The following is a 10,980-nucleotide window of genomic DNA, read 5'->3' on the forward strand; positions in this document are numbered from 1 at the left end:
AACAGAACCACACTGGGGTCACAATGTAAAAGATAGAATGAAGATGGAGTGCATGAACTTAAGACTTGGGAAAATCTATTTTCGTACTGGTTCTCTCTGCCTGTCTGAGGAGTCAAATGCAGCAGGAAAACCTCTGCTCCTTCCACTCTGGAAGTGCCAATGTCCACAAAACCCTATGGCTGGTTTTTAAATATATTGATATTTATTTAATGGGCTACAGCTGTCTTTGAAAGTCTAAATTAAATGCACATTGTTGGATCTTAATGTAAAGCATTACAGAGCCCTTGTTGACCAAAGCTGAACGCAGATCACCAGGTTCGAATCCAACCTCAGATCCTAATCCTAAACTAACCTTTCATTACAGCATGGCAGAAGTTGAGTGAAGGGGTGGAAGAGTGGGGTCAGACCATATCAGACTTTCCCTGGCTCAGTTTTGCCTGAATTACTTCAATCATGCCCAGATGGATGAGGTTTCTGCAGCTAGAGGGAAACATCTATTGCATCCTTCAGCTGGCAATAAGAAGTGTGTGTGTGTGTGTGTGTGTGTGTGTGTGTGCTGGTGAGAGAAGGATTGAGAGAGTGACTGCTCTCCAAGCTTCACCAAAAGAGAGGACTGCAAATGATTTTCCTGGCCCATCTCACACACCCAGATTCCTCGGGGAGAAGGGTACCGTTGTTAGACTAAAGTGTTTTCTCTTAAGAAAACACATGTGGGAAAGTGTTAGACTGTGCAGCGTGGTATTTTGGTTTCCACATCCCCTGATGAAATGTTTCTTGCCTGGGGAAAACAAAACGGAAGAAAAATATCCCCTGGAAATATCTGCATAATTTACTCCCACACACCTAGTGAGAGATTTACAGTTGAACAGCAGTTCCCTCAAACCATCACAACATTGTGCTCTGAATTGCACTTCTGTACTTTCACCTGTAAATTATACTGTTAATTAGTTAATGGCTGTAAACTGCTTTGGAGAAGAAAAGAGCACTCATTAAATATCATTGTTCTGGTGCAATGTTCCACCTTTCATTAATCTCCAACCTCTTCCTGAACCTCTTGCTAGCAATTAAGTTTCATACCCTCAAATAGCAAATTAGCCTATTGTCTGACTTAACTGAGATCAACATCACTGTTCAGAAAGTGTTTCCTGAAACCTTGGCTTCAATTATCTTCTAGGCAATTCCAAGCTGGTGTCTCACATCAAATTCCTGAAAGAAAACCCTTGGTCTATGTCTTGAAAACCTCAGTCTTGGATAAACCAAAACCCCAATATGGACAAGGGAAATCCATTATAAGGGATTAACATCTCAAATACTGTTAAGAAGAGAAAACGAGGGGCCAGGTGTTCAAAAGAACATAGTGTGCAGGATGCTGAGGACTTTTGGAAACCTAAAACTCTATTATGGGTGCTGAAACCCACTCCTGGCAGCAAGTCCTGGTGAGAGGCATTTGAAAACCTAGCCACTTCTGCCACCTGGCCAAGTTTAAGATCAACTTGCCCTTAAGATTTCTGGATGCCTTCACTGGTAATATGCTACTGCTCTGTGAGAAGTCCTAAACAGACCCCCAGGGCCAGGAGAGGGTGGCCCTACTGCTCTGTGAGAGAAACAGACCCCCAGGGCCAGGAGAGGGTGGCACAGCACCTTTGAAAAACACAAACTCCATGCCCATCAATTTAGAGTGTACCCTCCTTTTCCTTCAGATGTTTTTCTGAAGGGTTACATTTTCGTAAAGCAAGACTGGTTTTCGGGCCCACCAAAGAATTTTTAAGCCGCTGCTGGGACCAGGTTTGGTCATCTGAGCCACACCAGGATCTCACACACCTGTCAAAGATGTCTGTCTTTTTTCTTCCCTTCTGAGATCCTCTTGCCCCCTGTTTTCTTGGAAGTTCGGGGTTTCTCAGCTAGTGCCACCTGGACAAAATGATGAGTCTTGTCCTCTCTGCCCAGGGGTGTGTTCAAGCGCTGCAGTGGACTCCGAGCATCTCCCACCACGCAGCTGTGGTAGAAGGCTGGCACCTCGTGGCCTTCAAGTTCTTCCCACTGCAGAACCCCATCCTCCGGCGTGTCCTGGAGGAAATCAAAGTTCCACCTCTGCTGGGCCCCCTCCACGCTGTTGCGTAGCACGTGCTGCAAGACCTGATGCAGCTGCTCATGGTCCACAGGGCCAAAGAGGTTCCTCCAGGTGTGGGTTGTCTTCCCTGGCCTCTGCTCCATCTTTTCTTCCTGGTGCCACTCTCCGGCGAGCGTATACAGCAGCGACTCCCTGCCAAGGACAGAGAGACCACCAGCCACCCTTTGCATGTTCAGTTCAGTGGGCACTGCACACTCTTTAGGGGGGATGTGGCAGTAAACCTAGATGCTTTTGATCCCACTACAGGAAATCTTAGCTTGCTTTGAAAGAAATTTATCCGATCTCCAGTCCAGAGTGAGAATTGCCATCTATAGGATGTGTCTATAGAAGGATGGGGAAGGGTGAAAAGCCCTCACCTTTTCTGCACACCCTTATTTCAGTATAGCCCGAGTGAGGGCTTGCCCTAAGGGTTACAGAGGCACACAAGGACAACAAGCACACAAGGGGACAACATCCTCTGAGGCAGTGCCATAAAAGACAGAAAGCACTTGAGAAGGAGAATAGAATATCCAAGACAAGGAAGGGTGATGGCAATCAGTAAAGTACACAAGACACGTTCAATTTTTCAGTGAAGGTGGTAACTCTTTCCTGACTAGTCTTACCATTTGTTTTGCAGTTTCTTGCCTGACATTTTCATTCCCTTTTCTTGAAGCAATTGCCTGAGAAACAGTCCCAGCCACAGACAAAAACACCTGTCTTGTTTCCTACGATGGCAAATCCCATTCAAGCATCAGTAGGTGGAATTCCCATTTGGTAGGCTGTTAAGGGTACAGAAGAGATGGGGTTTGTACCCTCCTCTGGCAGGTAAGATAGGGACACAGACTGAGAAATCAGGCATTTTGCAGATTTCATATGCCAAGAGGACATAAATATGCCAAATACATTCTAATACAAATACAAATACTAATTTCTGCATCAGGTCTTTAATTTCTGGAAGAGCTTGAAAATAAATCTTGACGGTCATAAAGAGTTCTTTCTCTCTGGCTCCCCAAAACTCAGCCCCTCTCACAAGCTGTGATGCATGGCAGCAGACAGGCTAAAAAGAAACGTCAGAGAAACATTAGCAAACAGTCAAATTTTGGATTTGTTGTGCTACTGAGAATTCTGAAGGCCACACAGAGTCTGGGGACAGCTGAGAGAGGTCAACAGGTGGTTTGCCTACATATCATGCAGATAAAGCAGCTCAGCTCCTGCAGAACCTCAAGCTCCAGGCTTGGTCTCCGATGTCTGAAGGGGTGCTTCAGCCACAGCAGACACAAACCCAGATGTGACTGGTATAATCACACATTAACTTTGCAGGGTTGTCCTTAATCTACCTCAACTCTGATCATCCCCTTGCAATCACACCCCAGGTTCCTACTCTGAGAATCTCACTTGGTGGCTCCGGTATCAAGAGCTTATCAGCAACAGGGTGGTGTTGGCACTTAAATGGTTCTGCATGTAGTCTGCCACAGAAAACTCAGATACCGAGTGATGTGGCTACCTCCTGGAAGTTGGAAGTTGAGTGTCATTTCCGCAGCTGATAGCACACCTGAGCACCAGAGGTCCACAGAGGCAGCCTGGCTCCTGTGTCCATTTATAAATGTTATTCCTTGTCCCTAGAGGCTCCAAGCCAGCCTCCTGCAAATGCACGGCCCACAGCCAAAGGAAATAAAACCAGAGAATACCAGGGCTGGGTTGCCCTTCTGGTGCACGGATTGATTTCCAAACATCAGCTGTGGTTCTCTGGAGGCCATGGAGCTCCAGGACGGGAAGCAGAGTAGCCCTGTTCAGTCTGGGACACAATCTGGGGCTGATCATTAGGTCTGATGGGACTACAGAGCCTCCTGGTCCCCAGCCATGTCCCACCAGTGGTACCACCCCGCGCCGTGTGGTTACACAGGCTTGCTCGGCGTGAGCCTTCAACACTCAGCTGCCAACGGGAACAAAGCTGGCAGGCGCCCACCAGATGTGCCTCGCAGGGCCTAGGAAAGGTAGGAAAGCACTTTTCGTGAGGAAAAAAGCAGCCGAGAGCACAACGACAGGGATAATCCTCTAGGTGGCATCCGGAATCCCCAAACTCCACACAAGACTTTTCCCTTGGTCGCGCACAGCCTTGCCCAAAGCCGTCGGGATACTGGGCAGTGCGGGCTGTCACTTACAGCTAATAACCATCGCACCTCCACTCCTTCTTCATCTGGTGCCAAGACCTCGGCAGCTTCCACCGAGTTCATTCAAAGCCAGTCGGGTCCTAGGAAAATGCAAAAGGTCTTAGAAAAAGTTACACAGTGCTTGGCAGGAATATTCCTCTTCCTTAGAAACTTTCTTCATGCTTATTAGGAACTGACTGTTTGGTAACAGCGAACCAGAGTTAGGAAGAAAGTATTTATCGAACAACTTTTCTTAACAGCGTATTTTAATATCACGCAGGAATGGACTAGAAAAGACTCTGCCTGGCTCTGTTAATTGTGGCTATTCCAGCACAGCCTGGGAATCCAGTGCCTTGTCTTTAAGACTGTCTAATTCCAGGTGTTTCAAAGGAAGATAAAAAGCCAGCTGAGAGGATAATTATAGAATAACCTTTCCCTATGGAAAGTTTCCTCCTCATGCTCTTAATTATGTCATGAATCACAAATGCTTCTAACTCCTCTAAACTTGCATCATGTGTATATACTGCCTGTTGCCATTTCCATTATTTATGGTCGCATCCAGGGCGGAATCCTGGCCCGACTGAAGCCAGTGCAAGTTTACGGCAGCAGAACCAGGATGTGGCCCCTCACTATTTTCCAGACTGTTTCCAGGTCTTGGCTCCAAAGCTGCACCGTCACTATTCCCACAGCTTAGTCTGAGCTGCGTGGGTGTATCAAAGCACCCGTAAAACAAGACCAAAAAATGTTTCTGCAATGCAAAACCATCATTGGTAGGGTCCATTTTTTCTTAACCCAGGATTTCTGCGTCACTTGAGAACAGGGTGTGAGCCAAGGTCAAGGTCATACCTACCCGCGTGTGCATCCTTACTGAGCCAAGCTGCAGGACAAATGCTGTGGCCACTTCTGGTTTATCTCCAGCTCTGTCCTAGCTTGAAAGAGTAGAAAAGAAACACAGACTTCCTAGGCAGTTCAGTGCTTTCAGAGCATCAGAGGAATGTTATCTCACATTTCTCAATTTCCAATGTATGCATGAGTTTAAAAATAAAATAAAATAAAATAAAGATGACAGCTAGCAAAAGCTGTGGATATTTCGTTTTCAGAAGTGAAGGCCTGTTTCTTAAATAATTTTGATACAGAAAGTTGCTAGCTTGTAAGTCTTATTTTTAGACACACCGCTGGCCTGTGGCAGGTGCTCAGGTATATTTATTTATGTTCTTATATATTTATTGTTTATATTTATATTCTTTTTCTGACACTAGAGCTGAAAAAAAAGGTCTCCCCATCCCTTCAGGGTGCAGAGGGAGCCACAGCCTTGTTCCCTTGTTCCCTGCCTCTAAATCCTTGCAGGTTTCTTCTGCCTCCCCCAGTGCTCACTGCCCTGACACCACCGCCAAGTGCCACCATCTGTCCCCCGGCACCCACCCCCTTTGTGCGGAGGTGAAGGGGATGGTGGGAAGGATGCGGGAGGGATATGTGTGTGTATGCAAGAATGGGATTTAATTGTCATAACCTTAACTGATACACATAGAGTGCCCCGGGGGTGCTCAGTGCCGGGTCCCCCCCAGCCAGGATGGGGAATGGGCCAGCTCACCCCGCGTACGGCAGAGGGGGACCGAGGCAGGAGGGAATGGTCCCCAGCAGGGGGTTTGTGTGTCCCTTGGGGACGGGGATGGCATGGTCCCCCCACCGGGAGGCTGCGGGGACGGGTGGCGGGTCCCCGAGGGCGATGAGGGCTCTGCCGGAGCAGGGCCACCCAGAGCAGGTTGCACAGGAACATGTCCAGGTGGGGTCTGAATGTCTCCAGGGAAGGAGACTTCACCACCTCCCTGGGCAGCCTCTGCCAGGGCTCTGCCACCCTCAAAGTGAAGAAGCTCTATCAATTCTATGATTCTGATTCTATGATTCTAAGTTCCTCCTCATTCTTATATTCAACTTTGTGCCCATTTCCTCTTGTCCTGTCCCTGGGCACCATTGAAAATAGACCGGCTCCATCCTCTTGACACCCTCCCTTGAAGTATTTATAAGCATTGATCAGGTTCCCCCTCAGTATTCTCTTCTCCAGGCTAAAAAGACCCAAGTCCCTCAGCCTCTCCTCATAAGGGAGATGCTCCAGGCTCCAGGGTCCTTAAAGATCATCGAGTTCCAACCCCCCCTGCCAGCTTTGAGCAACCTGGTCTAGTGGGAGATGCCCCTACCTCCCACTAGACCAGGTTGCTCAAAGCCCCATCCAACCTGGCTTTGAACACCTCCAGGGATGGGGCAGCCACAGCTTCTCTGGGCAACCTGTTCCAGTGTCTCACCACCCTCACAGTAAAGAATTTCTTCCTGAATCCTCGACCAACCTGGGCAGATTTGGTCATGTGTTTACGTATCATCATAATGACCATTATATTCTCCCGAGTTTCAGTAATTCTTAACATTTCCACAGCAGTAAAGTGGTTTTGTGTTTCAGTTTCCCAGTTGCTCTCAGAAGACACGTGAGGCAGGCTGAGTGTTCCCTTTGTGGGAAGGTGTCATGGCTTCTGCTGGCTTGGGGTTGATGTTCTTGCTAGCAGTTGGTGTGGGGTTGTGTTTTGGATTTGGGATGAGAAAAATGTTGGTAGCGCACTGACATTTTTTGATTGTTGCTGAGCTCTTAAGGTCTTTTCTGCTCCTCACCCCACCCCCAGTAGCAAGTAGGCTGGGGATGCACAAGAAGTTGGGAGGAGACCCATCCAGGACACCTGACCCCAACTGACCACAGGGGAATTCCATGCCAAATGATGTTATGCTCAGAATATAAAGCTGGGGGAAGAAGATGGAGGTGGGGGTGTTATTTGGAGTGATGGTGTTTGTCTTCCTAAGTGACCATTACATGTGATGGAGCCCTGCTTTCCTGGGGCTGGTTGGACACCTGCCTGCCAATGGGAAGCAGTGAATGGATTCCTTGTTTTGCTTTGCTTGCGTGCATGGCTTTTGCTCAACCTGTTAAACTGTCTTTTGTGTCACAGCGGTCAGCATGGATTCACCAAGGGGAAATCATGCTTGACCAGTCTGATAGCCTTCTATGATGGCATGACTGTCTGGGTAGATGAGGGAAGAGCAGTGGGAGTCCCCCAAAGAGAGGGACTTTGTCTATTTTGACTTCAGCAAGGCTTTTGGCACTGTTTCCCATAACGTCCTCATAGGTAAACCTAGGAAGTGTAGGTTAGATGACAGAGAGGTGGATTGAGAACTGGCTGAACGGCAGAGCTCAGAGGGTTGTGATCAGTCCAGTTGGAGGCCTGTAACCAGTGGTGTTCCCCAGGGGTCAGTGCTGGGTCCAGTCTTGTTCAATATGTTCATTAATGACTGGATGAGGGCACAGACCGTACCCTCCGCTGATGATACAAAACTGGGAGGAGTGTCTGACACACCAGAAGGCTGTGCTACCACACAGCGAGACCTGAACAGGCTGGAGAGTTGGGCGGAGAGGAACCTAATGAAGTTCAACTCGGGCAACTGTAGAGTCCTGCACCTAGGAATGAATAACCCCATCCACTGGCACAGGTTAGGGGCTGACCTGCTTGAAAGCAGCTCTGTAGAGATAGTTCTTGGAGTCCTGGTGGACAACTTGTTGACCATGAATCAGCATTGTGTCCTTGTGGCCAAGAAGGCCAATGGTCTCCTGGGGTGCATTAAAAAGAGTGTGGCCACCAGGTCAAGGGAGTCCATCCTCCCCCTCTGCTCTGCCCTGATGAGCCCACATCTGGAGATGGCAATTTTGGATGTTAAGAAAACACTGTTCTATGTTCTTACTTCTTGCAAAGTGTTTTTCGGTTCTCTTTCATCTTTTAAGAAAGCCTCATGTTTCAGGCAATTTTTTCTTGAGATTGTGTCTATATCAAATCACAACCACACAGCGAGACCTGAACAGGCTGGAGAGTTGGGCGGAGAGGAACCTAATGAAGTTCAACTCGGGCAACTGTAGAGTCCTGCACCTAGGAATGAATAACCCCATCCACTGGCACAGGTTAGGGGCTGACCTGCTTGAAAGCAGCTCTGTAGAGATAGTTCTTGGAGTCCTGGTGGACAACTTGTTGACCATGAATCAGCATTGTGTCCTTGTGGCCAAGAAGGCCAATGGTCTCCTGGGGTGCATTAAAAAGAGTGTGGCCACCAGGTCAAGGGAGTCCATCCTCCCCCTCTGCTCTGCCCTGATGAGCCCACATCTGGAGTACTGTCCAGTTCTGGGCTCTCTAGCTCAAGAAGGATAGGGAACTACTGGAAAGGGTCCAGCGGAAGGCTATGAAGATGATCAAGGGAACGGAGCACCTCTCTTATGAGGGAAGGCTGAGAGACCTGAGTCTCTTTAGACTGGAGAAGAGAAGACTGAGAGAGGATCTTATCAATGCTTATAAATATCTAAAGGGTGGGTGTCAAGAGGATGGGGTCAGGCTCTTCTCAGTGGTGCCTGGTGACAGAAGAAGGGGCAAGGGACACAAGTTGGAACACGGGAAGTTATGTCTCAACGTGAGGGAAAACTTTACATTGAGGGTGACAGAGCACTGGAACAGGCTGCCCAGAGAGGTTTTGGAGTCTCCTCTGGAGATACTCAAAACCTGCCTGAAGGCATTCCTGTCCAGCCTGCTCCAGGTGAACCTGCTTTGGCAGGGGGGGTTGGACTAGATGATCTCTGAAGGTCCCTTCCAAGCTCTACTATTCTGTGATTCTGTGATTCTCAACCCATCAGTATTTTCTCACTTAACTCTTCCAGTTCTCTTCCCCATCCCAAGTTGGGGGAGTGAGTGAGCAGCTGGGTGGTCCTACTTGCTGGCTGGAGTTAAACCATGACAGAAGGTAAGTCTTTGTTCTTTACTCCCATACACAGGCAGAAGCAGGCATTGAGGGAACTCCATCCTTGTAATTTCCATCTCTGAATTTGAAAGGCCTGCTATTTTTTGTTCTTCTGGGTTTCTATGCTGATGTTGAAGAGCTGGAAGAAAGGGGAGAGCTGGAGAAAGGCTATGGGTTTTTTTGGTTCATTTACAAACCAGGCAGAAAAATATAATTTATGCCCAGAAAGATGAGAAAGGGATAAAAATATTAATTCTATGAGAATGTGACTGTTCTTAAATGCAGTCAGTGAGGCCCTTTTTCCCATCTTCTTCCACCCCCAACGTTGAATATTTCCACCGTACTTTCATATTCCACCCCTCAGCATTTCCCCTGCAAAGGCAAAGCCAAAACTTTGCTTTATGTCTCCCCCCTTCAAAATAATCTTTAAATTCTTGTAGGGGAAATGGGGGGCTGCATTTCCATGTGGATTCTGACCATCCCCAGGGTGGGAGAGTTCTTGCAGCCAAGCCCAGCAGCAAGGAGGGGGACAGAGCACAGCTTGGTGATGTTCCTTCACATCTCCCCACCGAGGGTGGGATGCACCCAGCTGATAGCACTGGCCACGTCGTCTCCTTGTCTGCCTTGGGCTGCAGAAGCTGGTGGGCTTAACCACGTGGCTTGGGGACTATGTTGAGTTCAGAGGAGCCCACAGCTTTCTCCAGCCTCCATATAACCCTCTCTCAAGCCCCTCATAGCATCCTTACATGTCCCCACCCGCTGCCGTGGATGCCCTTGCCGCACACCCAAACCCACCCATGGTGAACTGTTGTACCCCAACACAGGGATGGACTCTGTTAGGACTGTGAGGTGGGAGATTGAATGTTGTGGGCTGGTGGAGGGCTGAAATCCCCCTCAGCCCTCACACCCGTGGGATGGGGAGACCCTTTTTGGTCCATTTTCACTGCACATGCTCCTGCATTAGTCCAACATTTCAGTGTCGAGGCTGCAAAAGGAGAGCTTGCTTTCTGAATGTTTAATGGCAATTTTGGATGTTAAGAAAACACTGTTCTATGTTCTTACTTCTTGCAAAGTGTTTTTCGGTTCTCTTTCATCTTTTAAGAAAGCCTCATGTTTCTTGAGATTGTGTCTATATCAAATCACAGACTATGAAGACAATTTTCTCATCAATACCCTTCGTTGCAGGTTGGAATACTGAAAGGAATAGGAAGTCATGCATGATTAACAAGTGGCTTAGGGAATGGTGCCACCAAAAAAATTTTGGGTTTTTCGACCTTGGCGAACTTCATATGGCATGGGGTCTGCTAGTAACAGATGGGGAACATCTGTCTCAGAAGGGCAGGAAGATCCTGGCACATCAGTTGGCACGGCTTGTCAAAAGGGCTTTAAACTAGGCTGGAAGGGGGAGGGGGTTAAATACAGGAGCACTAGAGACGAGCCTAAGGACAGCCTCCAGCCTGCCATTGCACTTGAAGCAAGAAATAATGATAGTATCGGAATGGTCTGTGGCAAGTGGCAGGAAGACACAGCAGGGTTCAAAGGATGGGGGGACAGCAAGGGCCTCCAACCTGTTGCACTAACGCATGCTGTGAACACTGCATCAAAGGCAAGGTCTTGCAGAACTGGACCAAGAGCCCCTGAGGTAATAGGAGACAGGAGGGTTGCAGCCACAAAGCATCTTGGGGGATCAGTGGAGTGTCCCTCTAAGAACGTGACGTGGCCAGCAGACCAGCTGAAATGTCTCTACACCAATGCACACAGCATGGGCAACAAGCAGGAGGAACTGGAAGCTATCCTGCTACAGGAAAGCTATGACATAGTAGCAATTACGGAAACTTGGTGGGATGACTCCTATGACTGGAGGGTGGCCATCGATGGGTACAAGCTGTTCAGAAGGGACAGGAG

The 10,980-nt window shown here is 48.3% G+C and overlaps 1 protein-coding gene across 1 annotated transcript; it reads right to left on the reverse strand.

Moving 5' to 3' along the window:
• Positions 1 to 1,824: 1,824 nt before the first annotated feature.
• Positions 1,825 to 2,214, reverse strand: LOC106898155 (cyclin-dependent kinase inhibitor 1-like). Its single transcript, XM_014959256.1, has one exon. It carries the CDS (start codon positions 2,212 to 2,214, stop codon positions 1,825 to 1,827), a length of 390 nt encoding a protein of 129 aa, XP_014814742.1.
• Between the last annotated feature and the right edge of the window lie 8,766 nt (positions 2,215 to 10,980).

Source organism: Calidris pugnax, unplaced genomic scaffold, assembly GCF_001431845.1.
Source record: "Calidris pugnax isolate Ruff unplaced genomic scaffold, ASM143184v1 scaffold298, whole genome shotgun sequence".
In the NCBI taxonomy this organism is placed as follows: domain Eukaryota; kingdom Metazoa; phylum Chordata; class Aves; order Charadriiformes; family Scolopacidae; genus Calidris; species Calidris pugnax.

Excerpts from the sequence above, each read along its gene's own strand:
- LOC106898155 (XM_014959256.1), bottom strand. The coding sequence starts at position 2,214 with ATGGAGCAGAGGCCAGGGAAGACAACCCACACCTGGAGGAACCTCTTT.